Source organism: Daphnia carinata, chromosome 5, assembly GCF_022539665.2.
Source record: "Daphnia carinata strain CSIRO-1 chromosome 5, CSIRO_AGI_Dcar_HiC_V3, whole genome shotgun sequence".
NCBI lineage: Eukaryota > Metazoa > Arthropoda > Branchiopoda > Diplostraca > Daphniidae > Daphnia > Daphnia carinata.
This window is the reverse complement of record NC_081335.1, coordinates 4324822-4346436: the sequence shown is the minus strand read 5'-3', so window position 1 is coordinate 4346436 and position 21615 is coordinate 4324822. Positions and strand designations below refer to the sequence as shown.

Sequence of the window (21615 nt, the reverse complement as noted above, 5' to 3'; positions counted from 1 at the left end):
AACACGGTACAGCACGGTGAGATACCATAATTGAGGCCAGTTCGAAAAATTTAGCCATACTTAAGCTGCCCCCTAGAGGGAAACATTAAAATTACAAATTAGCCATTATATTAATGATTTTTCTACGTAAAAAAAAACTTGCTATGGATCGCAAAGATACATACCACACCAATATTTGAACCCATAAATTGTGTTCCTTATAAAAAGAATTACCCCTGCTACGAAGTGTTACGTTATTTAGTTATTAATTTATGCTTATAGAACTCGAGTAGGAAAACGACATCGACAACGAGGTGTTTCGAAAATCTGTGGCACTGTTCGAAGACCAGGCCGTCATGTTGTATCTAGACCTTTGAATTTTCGGCAGACGGAAAGTTCCCGAAGTTTCTGGTCGACCTCGAGTATTTTCCCTCGCATACAGAGAGTAGAGATCGGCTTGCTGCTCCTTTAAACGTTTCATTGACAGTCTGCAAGTGAACCTATTTAGATCAACGTTTTGGTCTCTACGTACTGTTCCTAATTGTCTTGCCGTAAAATGGCAAACAAGGTAACATATTATTCTAACATTTCACAGGCGGTCGGTTATGAGCTTTGATTTCATGGATTAGGCTACACAACTCAAAGATCAGGGAAATGCCGCCCTAGCAGCCGGCAAATTAGACGAAGCTGTGGGACTTTATTCCGAAGCGTTAGCCATAGATCCAGAAAATCATGTCCTTTACAGGAACCGATCAGCTGCTTACGCCAAAGCAGGAAAATATCTTGAAGCTTTACAAGATGCAGAGAAAACTGTTTCTTTGAAACCTGATTGGGTAAAAGGATACTCGAGAAAGGGTGCTGCATTAGCATATCTTGGACGTGACGGTGAAGCTCAAACAGCTTATGAAGAAGGTCTTAAATATGAACCAAACAATGAGCAACTTAAAGAAGGTCTTCAAGAAGTCAGAGCAAAACTGGAGGCAAATCAGCATGGAGCCAAACTCATGAATCCATTTTCAGGCCCAGATGTCATGAGCAAACTACAGAACAACCCAAAAACAAAGGCAATGTTTGAAGATCCTTCTTACCTCCAGTTGATACAAGACCTTCAGAATAACCCAAGTGCCATGGCCACTAAGTTAGGGGATCCAAGAGTATTGGCAACCCTCAGTGTCTTGCTAGGAGTAGACCTGGAGGCATCAGCCGAAGGTAAGATAGAAAATAGTTATGTTTAGAAGTGTCTAATAAAAGGCAATATACTATGCAGGAGATGAACCAATGGACACTACAGAACCTTCTCCACGACTTGATCCAAAAGAGGAGAAGAAAAAAAGGGAAGAAGAGGAAAGAAAGAAGGAGGAAAAAGCTAAATATGATGCTTTACCGGAAAACAAAAAAATGGTACATTACTGTCATTCTCATATTGAACAATTAATCAGCATATAAAAAATGTGCAAAGGCCCTCAGTGAAAAAGAAAAAGGAAATGCTGCCTACAAGAAAAAGAATTTTGTTGCGGCATTGGAACATTACAACAAAGCTGTTGAACTAGATCCAACTGACATGACTTACATCACCAATTTGGCTGCTGTTCATTTTGAACAAAAGGATTACCTAAAGTGTATCGAATTATGTAAGCAAGCCATTGACATTGGAAGAGAAAACAGGGCCGACTTTAAACTCATAGCCAAGGCATACACGCGTATTGGTAACTCCTACAAGAAGCTTAAGGTACTAATGATTTTCTGCTGTTGTTGAAAGTCAGCTGAAACCACAGTTGGAGTTTTTAGGATTTTACAAATGCGAAATTGAATTTCGAAAAATCTCTTTCCGAATTCCGCTCTCCCGAAACGAAAACTCTGTTGTCTGAAGTGGAAAGCCTGATTCGCGAAGAAGAACGCAAGGCGTATATCAATCCCGAAATTGCTGAGCAGGAGAAGGAAAAAGGAAACGAGTTCTTCCGTAAAGGTCTGATTATTTTTTTTTTATTGTGGTTTGTAGAAGTATAGTAACGTAAAACAAATTGTGTTTTTCTGCCGCCTAGGTCAATATGCCGATGCGTTAAAGTGCTACTCAGAAGCGATAAAGCGGAATCCTAGCGACGCAAAAGTTTACAGCAATCGTGCTGCCTGTTATACGAAATTGGCAGCGTTCGATTTAGGTTTAAAAGATTGCGATTCGTGTTTAGAGCTTGAACCAACGTTTGGTAAGATGTGCAGTTTGGAAAAAAATGAGCTTCGATTTTAATACCTTTTTGTCATATTCAGTTAAGGGGTGGATTCGGAAAGGGAAAATTCTCCAAGGAATGCAGCAGTACAGTAAGGCTTCTGCTGCTTTTCAAAAAGCCATGGAACTTGACCCAAACGCATCGGTAGTTGTTCTTTTTCCAAACATTTAAAATTCTTAAGAACCTTTTTATTCCGTTATCAGGAAGCGCTTGATGGTTACCGAGCTTGTATGATGCAAACAAACTCGAATCCCGAAGAAGTACGCAAGAGAGCGATGGCGGACCCTGAAGTACAGGCGATACTGCGCGATCCTGCAATGCGCATGATTTTAGAACAAATGCAAAATGAACCCCGCGCTCTTCAAGAGTAAGTATTATTAGGCAATTCTGTAAAACAATTTCTAACATTTATCGTTTTTTCTTTTCAGTCATTTGAAAAATCCAGCCATCGCCGCTAAAATCCAGAAGTTGATTGAATCAGGGTTGATTTCCATTCATTAATTAAATGTACATGGTCGCTTTTATAAGAATCCGAGTGGAGTTACATTTCGATCGATATGATTATCAAGTCTTGTATTCTTCTTCATTAAATAATACAGAAAGAATATAAATCATAAGGTTGAATGTTTCTTTTGCATCCATTGCTCTGTCTTGTACTCAAATAATGAGTTGGCACTAATCAACAGTAAATGTGTAAATTCTACAACCAAACTTCACTTTTCCCATTAATTGTTTTTAATTTGTCAAGAGACAATTTGTCAAAGAATAAAAGTCCAGCCGCTCGTTCCACTGTTTCTGGAGCTACTTGGAAAAGAGTTAATGGTGTTTTATCATCAATTGGTTGATTTGGCATAACATAAGATTCTAATGACAGTTCCTGTTTGTGGTTTTCCATGACAATGACTTTGAAAAAATGTGTAGGTACTGCAACATGATTTTTGCCTATTACTTGATACTTAACATACATTTTACCATCTGCTTCTTTCCTAAAGAAGACAAAATATTGTATACATTTGAAAGAAAAAATAAGTATATATAAAACTTCGATTACCTAGGCAGATAGAGTGGCCCTAAACAACAACAAAGAATTTATTTGATTTTTAAGTGTTAACTCCAAAAAAATCATTCCAAATACCTGTGCAGACATAAACATTTTTGTTGCTCTTTGTCAGATTCCGGACATGTCTTTCCAGTCTATTCCATGAGTCTCGATTGAAACCTTTTCCAACTTGTGGTGACATGTTAGATAATAGGAAAGTTTGTTGGCAGTGTAGTTGATCTTTTCTATGGTTTCCAGCTGCAGCTAAGTGACCTCTGTCAAAACCACTAGCTTTGTAATCAGAATTAGATGATCTAAAGTAGGGGTGGACTGATTCATCTTCAACAAAATCACATTTTGAACGATCAACTTTTTCATTGTATGCAACAGTTTCAGCAGTTAGGTGTTCAAATACCCAATGGGCAGTTCTGTTTCTTCTGTCATAGGATAATATGTAATCATCCAGCGATCTCACATTGTCTAATCCAGGAAACCCAAATCTCATAATCTAATATGTTAAATAACCATTATTTAACTAGGAACAGAGTTGTATAGAAAAGTCGCATTTATTTTTCGTACCTGAGAAACCCGAGAGGCACCAGGGATTGGTTCAGGAGGAATACTCCTGCGTTCATCAAGTTTAGTATTCGCAGGTACAATTGAAGCAGCAGATACCGTACCAAATATTGGTAAGCCAGGTTTAGACAGTAGAACATCATCGTGGTTTGTTATTGTACCTTCTAAAAATTTTGTGTTTTTAATTGACGAAAAATAAAATTTATCAGTAGCAAATCCGGCCAAAAAGCTGCCAAACGCAACACTTGTTACTGTTATGAACTTCTTTCGAAACATCGTTAAATTCCCTGACAAGGATGCGGCATAAACGCCCGCGTGCGGCGAGGCTAGCGGCGTTGATGCGAACTACCATAGCGGTCCGTAGATTGACACCGAAACCCCAGTTTCAGAACTTTGAACACTCCAGAGGTATGGCAATATGGCAATCCGTTTTACACAAAAAAAAAAAAAATTTCGCCAAAAAAAAAAAAAAATCACACTTTTTTCTTTTTTTCCGACACGTAGCCATCTAACGCTCAGACTCGTTATTACTGGCGTAGGCAATTTCAGTCTATTGGATGCCATTCGCAGTTAGTTCAGTAGCGTGGATGGAGAATAACGCGTGTCTGGAGGAACAATTGAAAAATGGATAAGATAATACAACAAAAGGATGGTAAGTATCAACATTATTATATTAGTTTTCAATTATTAATTATTTCTTATTAGATCAAATTATGAAGCTGCAGGCCCAATTATTGGAACAACACAAAATATTAGATAACAGCAAAGCCAAGGATGGTAAGGCCTAATACGTAATGATTCTATTTATTTGCTTTTATTCATTTGTGTTTTGTAGCTCAAATTTTGAGTCTACAAGCTCAGCTAGGGGAAAAGAACAAATTGGAACAGAACAGTTTCCAAACAGTGAAGGAGGTTTTTCAAAACTCTTCCCTAACTGAACGTGAGGATGAGTTGGCATTAGGTGAACACAGTCAGGTAAGTAAACTTTTCAAATAAGAATTCAAAATAAGTATAGAATTTTAAAAAACAATTATTTATTGTTTAGTTATTCAGTCTACCACCTGACAGTGTGTTAAAGTTAAATTGTGTTAGTGCTGCACTAAAAGAATTGTTAGTAATAAGTCCATGCAGTGAAGGAAGTGAACAATTGTGGGACCGTATTTGGGCTGAAAATGGGTGTGGTGCGGAACCCAGAAATAGCATGAGTTCAACATAAAACATGAATTAGGTACTTTTCGGTTTTTTGTCTATCGAAAAAGTATTTTTAATGCTATTATTTTGCATTCACAGAATTTTAGTGGGGGATCAAGTCAAGTCTGGAAGTGTTACAGGGTGGAAGAGTGAGCCTACAGTTGAAAAACACTGAAAGTGCATTACCATTAAGGTATGAGGTAAAGTAATAGAGTATGCAAATTGTCTAATGAGAAGTACCATCTTGTGTGAATGAATCCTGTGTAACAGCAATCCCTTATAGTTCGGTCACAGCTAGAAGCCTCAAATAATTCTGCTTCTCTTGCTAAAGAACAACTTGTCATTTATGTTCAGAGTGTTGGTGAAGCTGGGTACTTAAATGCCCCTAAAGATGTTTCATTTCATTGGCATTGCAGCGATGAAAATCATACATGGACTTTTTAGGTATGAAAGGAATTTTCTTAAAAATTTTTTGAATTTATGACAAAGCATTTCTCCTGCTTTTGCCAACCATGTCTAATCTAAAAAAAAAAATTTGTCCAATAGGAAAGGATTTTCAGCATACTGGGAACACAACTATCAACAATGCAACATTCTAGGGGTGCTATTTTATCATTCAAGAGCCTTATACAATGATTTTCATCTGCAATTTGTATGGCCTTTCCCAAGCTTCTGCCAGAAGTTGAATCTATAAGTCATGTAAGTCACATGAGCAACAATTGAGATGCTTAATAGTGTTGTTTTTCTTTTCTCTGCATAGGTTAATAGTATCATTGGATCTGAAAAGATTCTTGGTTGGGGCAAGAGACTGAATAAATTGTAATGATTGAATGGATGACATGACATTTCTATACTTAATTTGGATTCCTGAGACGGTATTTTATATTTAAAAAATTGAAGTGCATATCTGGGCTCCCTTCCTTTCCGTAGCCCCGTTTCCCCTTGACTCGTAATAAGCCCGTAGGGGGTCATGCCCCTACTGTACGGTATATATAAAAACAACATATACCGAGGTTTGGAGGGCTCTGGCCGGAAAGGGGACGTGGGGTGCCGCTTCGTCCGATGATGTGTTCACGGAGGGTGACGTGGCTGCCCACAAATCCGAACTAAAGGTTAATCGCTCCTGTAAAAATGTTCCAAATCTTCAGCTCTTCTTCCGGCTTCTCTTAGCCAATCACCGGGTAATCTCCCCGGTGGGTCAACAAGGCAGTGTCTCCCCCTGCCTGGGTTGACGGCAACTTTTGAAAGGGTAATTGTGCCTTTTTAAAGTTGCAAAAATAATTGTGATGTGCAGAGAATTGTCAATAAATTTTTTTTTATAAAATTTTTTTGCAAAATTTTTTTCTCTCATTGTCTGTGTTCACACATTACATTTAACAAATTTTTTTTTTTATTTAGCTTGCTCAATTCACCTTTATTGTTTATGCCACCTTTGATGGTAAGCATTGTTTCCATTGGCTTATCATTTATCTGTAAGCATTCAATTATTATCCAGGGATCGAACCCTGGATGTTCGGCATACCGCGCCGATGCTATACCAATGAGCCATGAATCATATGATGTCAGGTTAGCTTTTTTCTAGTCAATTGCGGACTTGCATTTACACTTTGAATAAAATTGAAACGTAGATCTTTATACATCTACTAAGGTTTGAACCCAGGGTAACAGTTACCGCAGCTGAATGCTCTACCACAGAGCTATGAACCTTATGAAAGCTATAAAAAGATAAATATATACTTGTGAAAGACTACATAAACATCCTAGACTATAACATACGATATGCGATAATAGATATAATATAATAGATATATCTCGTGGCTCAATGTTAGAGCATCGGCGTTGCACGCTGAATGTCTGGGGATCGATTCCCATACCAGTAAAACAATATACAAGTATAAAATTACTTCAGAAAATATCCAGGTATTACACGTTGTTCCTTGTCTAAGTTCAAGAAGTCAAGAAGTGTAATAAATACTAATTGAATACTAACAGATAAGCGATACAACGGTGGCAAAAACCATAAAAATGAATTGAGCAAGCTAAATAAAAAAAAGAGTTGATAAATGTAATGTGTGAACAAAGCACACACAGACAATGAAAGAAAAAAATTTTGCAAAAACATTTTATAAAAAAAAATTTATTGACAATTCTCTGCACATTCCAATTATTTTTGCAACTTTAAAAAGGCACAATTACCCCTTTCAAAAGTTGCCGTCAACCCAGGCAGGGGGAGACACTGCCTTGTTGACCCACCGGGGAGATTACCCGGTGATTGGCTAAGAGAAGCCGGAAGAAGAGCTGAAGATTTGGAACATTTTTACAGGAGCGATTAACCTTTAGTTCGGATTTGTGGGCAGCCACGTCACCCTCCGTGAACACATCATCGGACGAAGCGGCACCCCACGTCCCCTTTCCGGCCAGAGCCCTCCAAACCTCGGTATATGTTGTTTTTATATATACCGTACAGTAGGGGCATGACCCCCTACGGGCTTATTATGAGTCAAGGGGAAACGGGGCTTCGGAAAAGAAGGGAGCCCAGATATGCACTTCAATTTTTTAAATATAAAATACCGATCCGGTAATCCGAATGACGTATAGAAATGTCATGTCATCCATCCAATCAATACAATTTATTCAGTGTCTTGCCCCAACCAAGAATCTTTTCAGATCCAATGTTACTATTAACCTATGCAGAGAAAAGAAAAACAACACCGTTAAACACATCAATTGTTGATCATGGAACTTACATGACTCATAGATTCAACTTCTGGTGGAAGCTTGGGAAAGGACATACAAATTGCAGATTAACTTCATTGTATAAGGCTCTTGAATGATAAACTAGCACCTGTAGAATGTTGCATTGTTGATAGTTGTGTTCCCAGTACATGAAAATCCTTTCCTATAGGATAAAATTTTTTTTGGTAGATAAGACCTGGTTGGCAAAAAGGAGGAGAAATTCTTCCTCATAAATTCAAAATTATCTGAAGAAAAATCCTTTCATACCTAAAGAGTCCATATATGATGTTCATCTCTGCAATAGCAGCAAAATTAAAACATCTTTAGGGCCATTTAAGTACCCAGTTTCCCAACACTCTGAACATAAAGGACAAGTTGTTCTTTAGACAGAGAAGCAGAATTATTTGAGGCTTCTAGCTGTGACAGAACTATAAAGGATTGCTGTTGTACTGGATTCATTCACACAAGATGGTACTTCTCATTAGACAATTTGCATACTCTATTAATTTACCTCATACCTTAATGGTAATGCACTCTGTGTTTTTTCATCTGTAGGCTCACTCTTCCATCCTGTAACACTTCCAGACTTGATTTGATCCCACGTTAAAATCTGTGAATGCAAAATAATAGCATTAAAAATACTTTTTCGATAGACAAAAAACCGAAAAGTACCTAATCCATGTTTCATGTTGAACTTGTGCCATTTCTGGGTTTCTGTACCACACCCATTTTCGGCCCAAATACGTTCCCACAATTGTTCAGTTCCTTCACTGCATGAGCTTATTACTAACGATTCTTTTAGTGCAGCACTAACAGAATTTAAATTTAACACACTGTCATGTGGTGGACTGAATAACTAAGCAATAAATAATTGTTTTTTTAAAATTCTATACTTATTTTGAATTCTTATTTGAAAACTTTAGGTACCTGGCTGTGTTCGCCTAATGCCAACTCATCCTCACGTTCAGTTAGAGATGTGTTTTGAAAAACCTCCTTCACTGTTTGGAAACTGTTCCGTTCCAATTTGTTCTTTTCCCCTAGCTGAGCTTGAAGACTCAAAATTTGAGCTACAAAACACGAATGAATAAAAGCAAATAAATAGAATCATTACGTGTTAGGCCTACCATCCTTAGCTTTGTTATCTAATATTTTGTGTTGTTCCAATAACTGGGCCTGCAGCTTCATAATTTGATCTAATAAACAATAATTAATAATTGAAAACCAATATAATAATGTTTATACTTACCATTTTTTTGTTTTATTATCTTATCCATTTTTCAATTGTTCCTCCAGCCACGCGTTGTTCTCCAGCCACGCTACTCAATTAACTGCTAATGGGATACAATTAACTGAAATTGCTTACATGCCTGTAATAACGAAACCGACTGATAGATGGCTACGGGTAGAAAAAAGAGAAAAAAGTGCGATTTTTTTTTTTTTTTATGTAAAACGGATTGCCATAGATTGCCGAAGGCTAGAGGTCGTAAATTTGCGTGGACATCTAGTGGTTAGACATTAAGTTTTGCCAAACTCTTCCAAGTCAAAATTTTAAGCCCGACAAGAATAAGCCCGACTTTTTCTTTTTTTTTTAAATCAAAACCCTAGATATTACCACGAAAACACATGGTTTAGATTCAACAGGACAACAGATTGCTATCACAAGTTATTTCACTAATTTAATTCAAAAACTGTATGTAGTTTTCTGGGTCAAGGAGCTTTCACCACAGTGCCTAAAAGCTTCCGAGCCATATTATGTGTTCAACATCCATTTACGTATTCTAGTTCAAACCAAATGTAGCCATATTTGAAAGTTCGTCGGAATAACTTGATCGTTGTTCGTCTTCTGCAATTTAGTATTGCTTTTACCCAATTAATTTGACAAACAATCCAGCAGGGTTTGCGAAAGAAATTCTTTAATGCCTTAGCCTTAGTGCAATCTTCATCGACATATCCAAACAGATGCAATCCACGATTTAGGGAAAATAAAATAAAAGTACTCATAACGTAATTTTGATGGCCTGTTTCAATGGAGAGTAATAAACACAGTAAATTTCTTATTACCCAGCTGGTTTTTGTTCCTTTAGCTTTCAAAAGGTAATTTAATTCCGTGAGAAACTAGTTCGGTTCAATGGTTCATTTTGCAACGTAAAAATCACAAGGCAACAAGGAAGGCGTCTCTGGTCGAAGAAACGACAAAAAGATTTGCGTGTACAAGGGCGTAGGACGGTTGTATGATTTAAATTATGCAATTACATCACCTCATACTGTAGTTCTCGCCAAAGTGATAATTCAACGGCCAAATCCAATGCCATGCCCTCAGCAAAGGCGAGGTGGACAATGGTGGGAGGGAAGAGAAACAAGTTTTTTTTATTTGCCTCTCCCCACTTTGCTTCACGGCACGTGGTGGGGCATTGTTCTTGCACCGCATGCACATGAATAAAAAATTCGTGATTTTCTTTATATTTACGAGCACGTTTGAAATGTAAAAAAAATAAAAAAGGCTTACATCAGGAATAGAGAGCAGACGACTCTATTCATGGAACAAATTTCTGTCAAAGAAATCGATATATTGAGGATTTCACATTACGCTCGTGCAGAACGGATCGAAGAACAAATAGCTGGTTTAGGCGAGTCCAAACTTTTTAATAAGAAAACAGGTTGACGAGTGAAACATTCGTGGAATCTTGAACAGCACGTTCGGTTCAGTTTAGATTTCTGGACCAACAACCTCTAATGAGGATGACGTATTGAAAGAAAACTGCGTAGAATAACGTTGAATAACGTCTGCTTTACCGACGAGCACGTAAACAAAACTAACGATGAATTCAAATGTTATCTAATGAATTGTGACGGACGACTGAAAAATCGCAGAACAACGTCATTAAGTCCTGAGAATGTGTAGATGCTACTCGATTGGGAAATTTTGACAGAACAAATGAACTAGTTCAACAGGTTTCGAATACAAGTACATAAAAAGTACAGTAGGAACAACTGGATAGTGGAATTTGTTGCAGTTCTTTAAAGTTAAACTTACAAACTAACTTTTGTCTAAATTCTAATTAAGAAAAAAAAAACGAAAAAGATGATCTTCAACTAAACATTTTATTTCGTTCAACAAGAAATATATAATAAATTTCGTCATAAAAAGCGAAGGGAGCAGAAAGGATGACTATGCACAACACTTAAGTAAAATGTTCGTAGAAAACTTTTATTAAAACCGGTTCGACATCTTGTGATCATTACATTAAGTTAGTAACTGCTTTGTACAGGCACACAAACCATATACACTCTTTAAGGCCACAGCCGATACGCTTACGGCGCTAAGGACTATTTATCAGGGATTATGTAATGGCACTAAATTAAGTGTGCGACAAACCTTGGAGGCTATTTGGTAAAACGAGAAGAGAAGGGTTGGCTTTACACACGAAAAAGAGTTGGATGCCGGTATAAGATCTATCATTTGCATGATTAGTACATTGCTTATTTTTTTTTCCAGACAGTATTTGGTAGGTAAATTGGCACGCGGACGGGACAAAAGAGAACGAAATATGAAGACGAGAGGGACATTTGAGAAAAGAAGAATCGTCTCTTAAGCAATTTTGCGGACGGTAATAGCAACTGGACCTCTCGTTTTACGCAGAATATCGATAACGTAATCTTTCGGACAACCTTCAAGTTTCTCGCCATTGACCTAAACACAAAGGAAACACGTTAAAAGAATGAAAAAGATTTGGTTTCAAATGGCGATGATATGTACCCGTAAGACGTGATCTCCAACTTTCAATCGACCGTCTTTAGCTGCAACACTTTCATCGTAAATAGCGCTGATTACAAGTTGCCCGTCATTATCGTGACCTACGCTAAATCCCAAACGACTGTTCCATCCCTTGTTAAGTTCAATCGTTTGGATCTGGTTGGGACAAAACGAAAAAATAAAAAGATTAATTCAGGTCTTAAATTAAAATACTTGTGAAATTATTTTACCAATCCCAGATGAGCTTCTTCGGCATATTCTTCGTCCGGCGTAAGAACGATGCCTTTCCATTTCACCAGACCGTCTTTTCCACGATTGGCTCCGGAGTTGTCGCAAAGAGGGAAGCGGTTACTGAGATCGTGATCAGACAGCCCCTGCGGTGCGTACCGCTCCATTGTCGAATTCGATTGGAAAGAGACAAATTCTTCATCCATTGTCTCCTCCAATACACTGCCCATGGCCGGATGGTCAGTTACTGAATCGTCTCGTATACAAAACGATCCACTGAAGCTCTTTCTAGAGCAATTGTCAAGGATCGAATCGGCCATTCGATTCGGGGTGAGGTACTCTGAGATCTCCAGTTCGACCTGGTCGAGAACTGGCGGTTCGGGTTGCCCATCACCCGCTTGACGTTCTTCGAAACCCGACGGTGGATGATCGTTGGGTGGCGTGAACATGAATCGTTGCTTCTTCACCAGCGAATTGCTGAGGTCGAGAAAATCCGGTCGCGACGCTCTGGTCGTTCCTGAAGGGGTGTGGAACGATGCTGAATTTGAATCTATAAAAAAAAAAAATCACATTTCATTTTATAAATTTGCTGACACGTCTACAAAGAGAACAATTGTTTTACCCGTGAGATCTAGACTATTAGCCATAGCATCGCGTTCCATGTCCATTTCAGGTAGAGGGCTCATAGGCGGCGACGTTGTGAAATTGGGAGGGAGACTGCAGCAACTGTCTTTATGAGAAGATGGCGATCCGAATCCTTGAATAAAACGATTCATTTAATACTTCTACAACAAAAAAAAAACAACAAAAAAAACAACTTACTATCTTTGACGACCGTTGCTAAATCGGGGCTTGGTGTTTTTGTCAGTCGACGACGACGGGGTGAGCAAGGAGAGCCAGATAGAGCCGGAGCTGGTGAACCACCTCGTGAACCACCTTGCTTGCGCACTGCTAAATCGTGAAGCAAGTCTTGCGCTTCTTGTCTGCAACCAGAACGTCCACAAATGTTTTTCGTTAAATAAAATAGAACACTTTTACATTTTCCCCAACAAAGAAGCGGTTGGCAAAAGTATATCAAAACACACCTGAGGAGTGGGCGAGGTCGGTTCAATCCCGATTCTGGCTCGGTTGGCGATAATGGTGAAAGCGGCGTAACGGCCGAGTCACGGAACAGCCGTATCGTGACCGAGTCCGGGCATCGACGTAGAAACGCAACCGCTTCAGCGTGGCTCATTTCCGACATGTTTACTCCATTCACCTGTTATCGAGTTTTTAGCGCGTGTGTCATCGGGTTAGATTTTCGTATATACTAGCCAACAATGCGAAAAGTGGCGAGAAAAATACTTACGCTGATAATCTTATCTCCTGGACTGATACGCCCGTCAGAAATGGCAGGTTCTTTCACCAGCGAGCGAACATAATGTCCCAAAATGCTTTCATCTTCTTTCCGCAAAGTAAAGCCCAAGCTGCCATTCACTTTGGTCATGCTAATTTCAAATTCCTGTAGAGGGGGAAAAAAAAATAATAATAATAGGAAAATTATTCAAACGAAATGTTGGTGAGCCACTTACGCCTAGCGTGCTGAGAGTCAACACAGGTGAGAGCCAGTTAGTATGACTAGAGTATGAGGCTGTGGGCGTCTCGGGAGGGTGAATGCCCATCTTCTCTGCCGTTTCAGACGGGATGCGACACACCAAAAGGTGAGTCTCACGCGGCGAACAGCGCAACACCTCCAAGGCTTCCTGTAATGAGAAAACATAAAATTAAGTTTCAAAAATCAAAGTCATTTAGATTTCATGCAAAAAAAAAAAATAAAGACGATGTTATTACAACACGGACAGATGATCAGTCATGCTCTGAGCATGTTTCTTCTTGGTTGAACATAATCATATTCAAACGACTGCCTGATACGGACGGTAGGAAACAAAAAATGGCCGTTCAGTGCCCTTCTGTTCAATGATTTATCATATGCTGGCCCTTTTTTTGGGGTCGTTCTGATATTACCTCCCCCTTTGAATGCGTCAGCACGAAATAAAAAATGGGGGTTTCGCTAGAGGAAAAAGAACAATGCGAACGCACACACACACACCGGATTCATCACGACCCGCAGGGTGTGCTGCGTTACAGTCTCTTTGACGGATCGCCTCGAGGCTGAAGGCGTATCCGGTCGCCACAGAATAAAAAAAAATGGTACACGGCATTTTATTTTTCCGTCCTCCTCGCAACAGACATGACCTTCGCTGTCTGAGCCGTGAGACACGAAATGCGCCCTCATTATCAAAAGTAGAGGTAAGACACTCTTCGCGGTCTTGCCATTAACTATTATACAGTCAGATCATCATTATTTCAGTTGAAGACTTGAAATTCTTCCGCAAACGAGTCTTGAAACAAAAGAAAAAATTCTAGAGAAAAAACATACAGATTCTTATCTGCCCAATCTTGTTATTTCGTAATCCCTAATTTTTGAAACGAAAAGTGTACGAGAGAATCCCGAGAACTGTTTAAAGGGAAATCAGATAAATTGATTCCTGGGACAATGTACCCTATTTGAAGGTGACCATTGCGGAATAGATTGTGTTTTGACCTTCAATCCTAAGTGCGTGATGGACAGGTTCCCATTAATAAAAAAAAGGTTAATGAATAACAAAAAAAAAAAATATATCCCTGTAGGGTCTCATTTTTTTTTCTTCCCCCTCACCTCAAAACGACTTCCTAATGCCAGGTGGATAATACGATTTCAAAAAGAAGCCATGTAGAATTAAAAATAAGTTGCGAGAGAGAAAGAGACTTACATAGTTGGTGCAGCCGGTAAGCGGCTGCCCATTGGCGGCCAACAAAACATCACCGACAGCCAGCTGACCCGTTTGCCAGGCGGCTCCGTGGAGAAAGATCTTTTTGATACGAATCAATCCTGGCCAGGAACATGCGACAAAGGCTGCGTCGAGCGTCGATGGCGGTGAAAATCCCGCTGTGCCTATTGCAGAGGAGGCGACGCCTCCAGTCACGCTCAGACCCAGGCCTTGAACTGTCTTCACAACCGTCACTTTTCTCAGGTTTTCTATTGAACAAAAAAAAAGAAAACGAGGAAATGAAAACATAAGACATTTTTTTCGATGAGAAAAATGAATTATGAAAACAATAGCGGTATGCATTAATGCAATTTCATGTCTTGGGGGGGGGGGGGGGGGGGGGTGCCGTCATATCTTCCGTTTTTTGCTGTCGTCGGAACTTCATGTGACGACGGGAAATCCGCCTCAAACCCGACAAGACTTTCATCGTAAAAACCACAAAAGACACGAAAAAATAAAAGCGAACGTCACGAGAGATACGTCATTGGACCCGCATTGAATGCACCTCACGCAGAAAGCGAGAAATTGAAAAAAAAAAAAAAAGACAAATTGAAATTCTAAAAAAATAAAAAAGACGTTAACGGGGAAAGAAGAACAAACGTACAGGTATGCAAAGTGTGTCACGTACCGTTGGAAACAAATTTAAAGAAGTCATCGAGGAGATCATCTTCTTTCGCGTGTTGCTGTGGAACGTCAGCAGCAGAGCTGGCGTCATCGGTCGATTTTTCGGAACTGTATCCGACTGTATCCGGGTAAGTGCCCATGACGTCGTGATCTTGTTGATTTAACAGCGGTGACTCTTTAACCTCTTCTTCTCGTTCGCCCACAACCACTTGACTGTAATGATCCGGTTCCTTCAAAGCTTCAGGATAGTCAAACACGACGTAATTAGTGTCTCTGTCACAGACTGAAGACGTATCGGTGGCGTCGGCTAGTCCGGCAGCGACGGCGCCATCCACAAGTAGCGGGCCATGATGGTTGGCGACGACGGCTGGCGATCCTTGAGACTCGTCGAGTTTGGGGTCGGGGTTATCTGCCACCAGCGCACGAACGGACGAGTGAAAGGGACGAGGCGGAGCAAAAACGCAGCTTGTGGAGATGCGAGCCGGTTTGGAATGGTTCCGTGCGCTTGTCACTTTCTTGCTAGCGTTGCAAGGTAGAGAAGTAACGGTTGAAGGACGCTGAGCCAACGGGAGCACGTTGTTGGTCGACTCCACTCGACAGGCAGGCTGAGCGGCAACTGAACCACGCACCGACCCGTCGGCAATACTACTAGTACTACTGCTAGTGGTAGTTGGACGGGCGCCCGACAAGCCAGGAAGCTGGGGATTGGCCGTCGGTTTGTTTTGGTTCGGTCCAACAGAGGAAGAGGAGACGCCACTTGTCATTTCCGCTTTACGGGATTGAAGCGGCGGAACGCTCTTCTCATTCCGGCGTCGATTCACTTTCTCAATTCCTGTCAAAACAAAATTGAAAAATAAAAACCGTTGAGTGAGTGTGCTAAAAAAAAATAACGAACGAGATAAGCTTTTGAAAAAGATGGAACAAAGGTAAGTAACGATATTTTACAATAGATAAACGTGCCAATTTCAACCATATAACAATATCATGGCTTTCTCTTTCCTTTCCATCTGTATATCCTTTTTTTATTCCTCAAACCACCCAATCAAAGAAAACAAAAACGATTCTGATTTTAACATTCCCCCTTCTTCACAAAGGCTGACAGTTCCAGGTTGTCGCCAGGGCGAACGCACGGGCTAACAACTTTCACTTCTTTAGGTAGGGTGGGCTCGAAATAGAAACGACGTAACCTAGAAAGCAAATCAAAACTATTTCGTCCTTTTTTTTCTTCTCTCTCGACTCTCTTTAGATCACACATTTCGGTTTGGCTGATCAGATTGATTGGCCTTAGTTGATGATAGGCTTATGATCCTGGTTTTGTTTCACATGAAACGAAAAAGCTAAATCAGTAGTAGAAAGAATTGATTTATCCATGCATGAAGGGATTGAAATGTAACGGCTATTTGGTGGTCGCCCACCAGGTACGGGTGTTGGCCTCATCAAGTCATCGACGAGATCGTAACTGACGTTGCTCTGTCGCATCATTGAACTCCGCCGGGGGCATTACATAACATGGCTCTCGGAAAAAGAAAGGGGAAAAACAAAACCACTTGCAAAGTTGCAATCGATTGCCAAGAGATTCTTGGGCAATACATCCTTGAGGCCCCCCCCCCCCAACTAACAATGACAAACCTAAATTCGAATGATACGGCAAAATCAAAACACGTTCCTGTGCCTCTTCCAACGCAACGTAGAGTTAATGTTATGGGTAAAAAGAAAAATGAAAGTAACTGGAAAACCTTGATGCCAATACACCGTAAAAAAATAACCCCGCGTGACATGCGAGTTTTGTTTTTCTGTGCGAAAGCAGAGCAGACCGGATTTTCCGTAACGTTTTTTTTTTTACCTCTTTTCTATACGAATGATACGATGCGTAAGCCACAACAAATCAAAAGACCCGTAGGCAAAGTCAACAAAAACATCTTTCTGGGTAGCACAAAAAACAGGCGAAGACTGAATTCCTGTAGCCCGAAGCGGTAGTTTTGTGTTATTCCATCGAACCGCACAGGAAACATCAAAATAATAATAGTTTTTTATTTTGTTTTGGCGTAATAGTTATACTCATGATGCCATCTAGCGGTCAACCATGAAAAAAGACCTATTTTCTATGATACAATGACTCACGACGAAGCCATTACGTAAAGGTGAAAAACCAAAAAAAAGAAGAATATTTTGTTGTTGTGAAAACATGGCTGGATGGTGCAAGTCGAGAAAAATGTCGATGCGTGACTGTGAAAACATTCACACCCTCCCCTCTCTTTCGTTCGTTTTCTCATCTCGTTGAATGTTGTTGCTGTCAGCCGTCGCCGCGCTGCATACGCCCCTCATTTCCACCTACGTCGGAATGAGAAACTAACACCAACATTAGGACAAAAAGATACTCGTTTTCTTTAATGTTCATTTTCCCAAACCCTTCCCCCTCCTTCGAAACGTTTCGATGCTTAAAATTACATTCATTCTTTAACAGATTCTATATCTATGCGGCAGACGAAATAATTACGTTTAACGTTGAAGGAAAGAAAGAGGCAAATGTGCACAATTAACTCACTTGATTAGGAGGGAAGCCGAAGCGGAAATCCAATAATTGATGGGGGGGCTAAGGACGACAGTACGAAAGAATGGCACCCACTTGTGGATTTCCGGGGGGGAAAGAGAAGGGAAACAAAAAAATGGTGAGTACGAAAACTCAGTCAAGCACACACTACTGATCCCGGTGAGTGAATCGAAACGAATAAAATAGCGTGCTTCCGAAATAAACAAACGCAAATGTCGACGAGAAAAGAAGCACCGCCACCACAAACAGACCACAAACTGAAGAGTAATAATTTTCCCTGGCTTGGAGAGATGAGAGAGAATGACTCGCACCGACTGGCTAAAATGTGGGCGCTTTTTCTATATCGAAAAACGACACATTCCACGCCGCACAAACATACGACCTTGGTCTGTTGTCATGGCTACCCCCAAGGGGGATTGGAATAAAAAAAATTCCTTTTTTTTTCTTACCCCAAAAGACCCGAAATTCCTCCTCTACCTCCATGACATTGCCCTAGGGGTTATTCACTCGCCTCATTGCCATCTAGCGGCAGGGAGAATTGCAAAAACCTTGAATTTACCTAATTTCTTTTCTTCCGCTTTTTTTTTTCTTGCTTTTACCTTTGCTTTTATTGTTTGACGGCGGCGCTGCAACGGGCTGCGGGACCTTCATTGTATTGGAACGCGGAACGGTCATTTTGGAGCGTTTGGCCCCATTATTACTGATGCTGTTGTTGTTGGCGTTGCCCACACGAGCAGTCGATGAAATCGTCGATTTCATATGAATGGCCCTGGCCTGCGTTGCTACCGGAATCTGGCTACCGGATGAGTTGCTGGGGACGGATGAGCGGGGAGCTTGGACGTTCTCGTTGTTGTGCCTGGTTTGAACTTTGGCTTGATTTGAAGCAGGAGCTGGGGCGCGAAATTGTTCCTTGCGAACCAGCTGATTTTGGTCCGAGTAGACACAAAGAACAGGCAAGACGGATTGATTGTGAGGACGAAGTTTCAAGCCTCTCTGCTGACTACTGCTGTTGACGGATGTAGTTGAGGTGGTAGACACTAGGCTGGACTTCCGCGATTGCAGTACGGGTGCTGATGCGCCATTACGTCGCGACGCTGACGTCAGCGTCGTCTGCGCCCTTCTAGAAGATTGCGAGGTGACACTGGTTGGACGAGTTTGACCCGGTTTGACGATCTTGCCAGTCGAAGCAAGGGCCGAACCCGTTTTGCCACTGGCAGCCATATCGCCTTTTCTTTTTATTTAATTATTTTGAGAAACAATAGCCCGATAAAGTTTCACTTGATAATAAAATTTCCGTGCGTAACTCGTTGTCATTCACAATTCACACAGTCAGACATTGAATCCACATGCATTCAAAAATGGTGGAAACTTTCATGATGGGTAATCATCGATGAAAGATCGTGAGTAATCAAAAGCCCATCAGCTATTAATGAACCGTCCGCTGCAACGGCGAGGTAAATGCAGAAAAGACACAAAATAAAAATGGTGGCCGATGGATTTTCGACGAGTAGAGGGTCGAAAGTTGCAGCTGCAGCGGTACAAATTTAGAACACACACACACACGAGTCACTGTTTTTGTCGTGAACTAAAAAAAAAAAAAATATCTGGAAACGAAAACACGAGTCACATTCAAATCATTCCAAAACTTATTTGTTGGGTGGTATTCTTTCACTTGAGCACAAACATTTTCGAAGAGTTTCAACAATGTGCAATACTTAGAGATGAGTTACCACGAAGAAGGAGAAAAAAAAAGGAAGGCAAAACACACGTTCCAGTGCAACCAGCGTGAACCGCTATGAACAACGTCAGGCTCGTGTCTGGACGGCTGTTTGTTGCGACCCCCGAAAACACTTTTGAGGCTCCGGGCTGCTGCACCCCGATGAGAGAACTAGGTGGGGAATACCGCACGCAACATGTACACACACACACACACAACAGGCACGCAACGCTGTGCTACCAGCCTCTGGCAATTGGCATTCAGCCAAATCATTCCCAAAATGATGCCATTTTGGAAAATATAGTCAAACTAGCTAGAAACTGTGTAACAGTTAAAAAGAAGAGACAGCCATGCTGTTAAGCAATATGGGGGGAGAGAGAGGATGAACTAATAGTTAGCAGACGCCACGATGTTTCATAAAAGAGGGGGGGGGGGAGGATGAAAGGGAGAAGGGGTGATGAAAAAGCAGCTGTTGCAAACTATCGATTTCATTGTCAATATTTATCGTTACGCTTTTTTTTTGTTCTGTCAATGGCAATATGACGAGGAAATAAATGAGAAGGAAATAGAATGACGATGACCTGGTTTCGCGGCCTTGTATGCCTTTTGTAGAAGGTAAAAGAAAATTACATTAACAAAAAGAGCGCGCAGAGAGGGAACCGTAGAAAGAGAATCGCTGCTCGAATGTTGGGCGAAAGTCTTGCTGCTATGGTCACAAACGAACGAAGCTCAGAATTGAAGAAGAAAAGAAAATGGTAATAAAATAAAAGCAAAATAAAGTTTCGCCTTTGGGTATTTCTTGGGTTTCGATTCCGTCACCATCACATAAGGATTTTGGGCGTATAGCCATGGTATACATTTTCGCTCCAGCTTCAGGCCGTTGGCGTTTTCTTTTGCGGTGGCGTAGCGAACTACGAACAACAACAACCCCGCAAATGTCTGCCTACGTACAGTTCATGTGCTTTGTGTTGGAGACGCAAACACATTAGGCAAACAATAAAACAATATACTGGCCTTGTGTACATAGCCAAATTCCTCTCATGCTTCGCGCTTGAAATCAATTTGATAAACAGAACGCAAATTGTTTCAAAAACGGGGAGGAATGTTTTGTTTTTTGCCAAACATTTTGTTCGTAGGAAAAGATGGGGCATGGCAACAACTGGTTTTGGGCCGCTATTTATACTTGCTAATACCACGACGAATTGCTTCAAGCCATAAAATCGTCGAATATTTACGACTTGGACTTCATCACTAATGTGAATGGCAAGAGAAAGAAACAAGAAAAAGAAAAGAAAACTCGAATTAAACGAGAAAGAGAGACGACCGACTCAATGGATGACGCCCTCGTCTGCACACCGACAAGACCCACCTCTTCGCGTGTTGACTTTACACAAAGGCGAAACACTTGAGCGAACAACATCAAAATCTGATGAGTTTTTTTTCCTTCGGTTGGTAACGTTGATAAGTAAACACTCAAATCAAGTCAAGTTATTTATTGGATCTCTTTTTTTCCCTTGCTAGGTAGTAGTTGGGGTAAAACAGTAAACGAAGCGTGACACGAACGAGACTCGTTCCGTTATGTCGTTCAACTATCATAATGCGTTGCGGTCACCGTGACGATTGAATGTTTACGGGCAACTTAATGAAACCGGTCATCCGGCTCCAGTAGAAAATGATCGATGCAGGTTACGCTAGTAATTCATACGGAATGGTGGTTAAACCGCCATTCTCATGTAGGACACATTTATCGCCTTTGGCCAGTCGTTTTACCCGATCCCTGCTGTTGCTGTTTTGTTGCACGAAAATTCTTTTAACTGATCCGGTTGCGGTTTTCTGCTGGTCTGGATAGTTTTCTCGCTGCAAAAATACAACAGAAGAACACGCCCGATTCTTTCACACGTTACTCAACGTGGGAATACTGGATGTCGCTGCTGGACATGCTCCAGCTGTCAAAGATCCATTTCTTCGTCGCGACTACTTGGCTTCATCTCTTTGACCGACGCCAAGAAAACAAAACGTAATGAAAATGCATTCAACATCGGGACTCCAACTCGTGTACACACTTTGTAACTATGGCCGTTTGCCAATGTCCTCATTAGACATGGGGGTGTTGGACAAACTGGAACAAAAGGTATTCAACCCAAAG

General features: G+C 40.6%; 4 protein-coding genes across 5 annotated transcripts; 2 read left to right on the top strand and 2 right to left on the bottom strand.

Moving 5' to 3' along the window:
• The first annotated feature begins 366 nt into the window (after positions 1–366).
• On the top strand, positions 367–2821 carry LOC130696009 (stress-induced-phosphoprotein 1-like). 2 transcript variants are annotated; one of them, XM_057519073.2, is made up of 9 exons: positions 367–547; positions 609–1188; positions 1247–1380; positions 1439–1708; positions 1768–1945; positions 2022–2183; positions 2245–2348; positions 2408–2571; positions 2633–2821. In XM_057519073.2, exons 1-9 carry the CDS (start codon positions 536–538, stop codon positions 2703–2705), a joined length of 1677 nt encoding a protein of 558 aa, XP_057375056.1. In that variant the 5' UTR covers positions 367–535; the 3' UTR covers positions 2706–2821. The 2 variants fall into 2 exon arrangements, with proteins under 2 accessions (XP_057375056.1, XP_057375057.1); XM_057519074.2 differs by having other exon boundaries at positions 368–547; positions 1250–1380.
• Positions 2761–4139, bottom strand: LOC130696018 (endonuclease G, mitochondrial-like). The gene is made up of 4 exons (XM_057519084.2): positions 3823–4139; positions 3340–3751; positions 3256–3274; positions 2761–3190 (listed from the first exon to the last, which is right to left on the bottom strand). Exons 1-4 carry the CDS (start codon positions 4093–4095, stop codon positions 2905–2907), a joined length of 990 nt encoding a protein of 329 aa, XP_057375067.1. The 5' UTR covers positions 4096–4139; the 3' UTR covers positions 2761–2904.
• Positions 4140–4342: 203 nt separating this feature from the next.
• On the top strand, positions 4343–5731 carry LOC130696021 (uncharacterized). Its single transcript, XM_057519087.2, has 6 exons — positions 4343–4471; positions 4525–4596; positions 4655–4794; positions 4865–5047; positions 5110–5454; positions 5557–5731. The coding sequence occupies exons 1-4, from the start codon at positions 4444–4446 to the stop codon at positions 5033–5035; spliced, it is 411 nt and encodes a 136-aa protein (XP_057375070.1). The 5' UTR covers positions 4343–4443; the 3' UTR covers positions 5036–5047; positions 5110–5454; positions 5557–5731.
• A 5098-nt stretch (positions 5732–10829) lies between these two features.
• LOC130696005 (uncharacterized) lies at positions 10830–19180 on the bottom strand. Its single transcript, XM_057519069.2, has 11 exons — positions 18352–19180; positions 15206–16033; positions 14521–14786; positions 13300–13470; positions 13077–13229; positions 12814–12986; positions 12551–12711; positions 12351–12485; positions 11731–12278; positions 11504–11656; positions 10830–11437 (listed from the first exon to the last, which is right to left on the bottom strand). The coding sequence occupies exons 1-11, from the start codon at positions 18971–18973 to the stop codon at positions 11336–11338; spliced, it is 3312 nt and encodes a 1103-aa protein (XP_057375052.1). The 5' UTR covers positions 18974–19180; the 3' UTR covers positions 10830–11335.
• Positions 19181–21615: the final 2435 nt, after the last annotated feature.

Excerpts from the sequence above, each read along its gene's own strand:
- LOC130696009 (XM_057519073.2), top strand. Across the intron at positions 1,709-1,767 it reads ACTCCTACAAGAAGCTTAAG|GATTTTACAAATGCGAAATT; the intron begins GTACTAATGATT and ends TGGAGTTTTTAG. Across the intron at positions 2,184-2,244 it reads AGAGCTTGAACCAACGTTTG|TTAAGGGGTGGATTCGGAAA; the intron begins GTAAGATGTGCA and ends TGTCATATTCAG.
- LOC130696018 (XM_057519084.2), bottom strand. The coding sequence starts at position 4,095 with ATGTTTCGAAAGAAGTTCATAACAGTAACAAGTGTTGCGTTTGGCAGC. Across the intron at positions 3,752-3,822 it reads GTGCCTCTCGGGTTTCTCAG|ATTATGAGATTTGGGTTTCC; the intron begins GTACGAAAAATA and ends TTAACATATTAG.
- LOC130696021 (XM_057519087.2), top strand. The coding sequence starts at position 4,444 with ATGGATAAGATAATACAACAAAAGGATG. Across the intron at positions 4,597-4,654 it reads TAACAGCAAAGCCAAGGATG|CTCAAATTTTGAGTCTACAA; the intron begins GTAAGGCCTAAT and ends TGTGTTTTGTAG. Across the intron at positions 4,795-4,864 it reads CATTAGGTGAACACAGTCAG|TTATTCAGTCTACCACCTGA; the intron begins GTAAGTAAACTT and ends TTTATTGTTTAG.
- LOC130696005 (XM_057519069.2), bottom strand. The coding sequence starts at position 18,973 with ATGGCTGCCAGTGGCAAAACGGGTTCGGCCCTTGCTTCGACTGGCAAG. Across the intron at positions 13,471-14,520 it reads TTACCGGCTGCACCAACTAT|GAAGCCTTGGAGGTGTTGCG; the intron begins GTAAGTCTCTTT and ends TTCTCATTACAG. Across the intron at positions 12,486-12,550 it reads AGCAACGGTCGTCAAAGATA|GATTCGGATCGCCATCTTCT; the intron begins GTAAGTTGTTTT and ends GTTTTATTCAAG.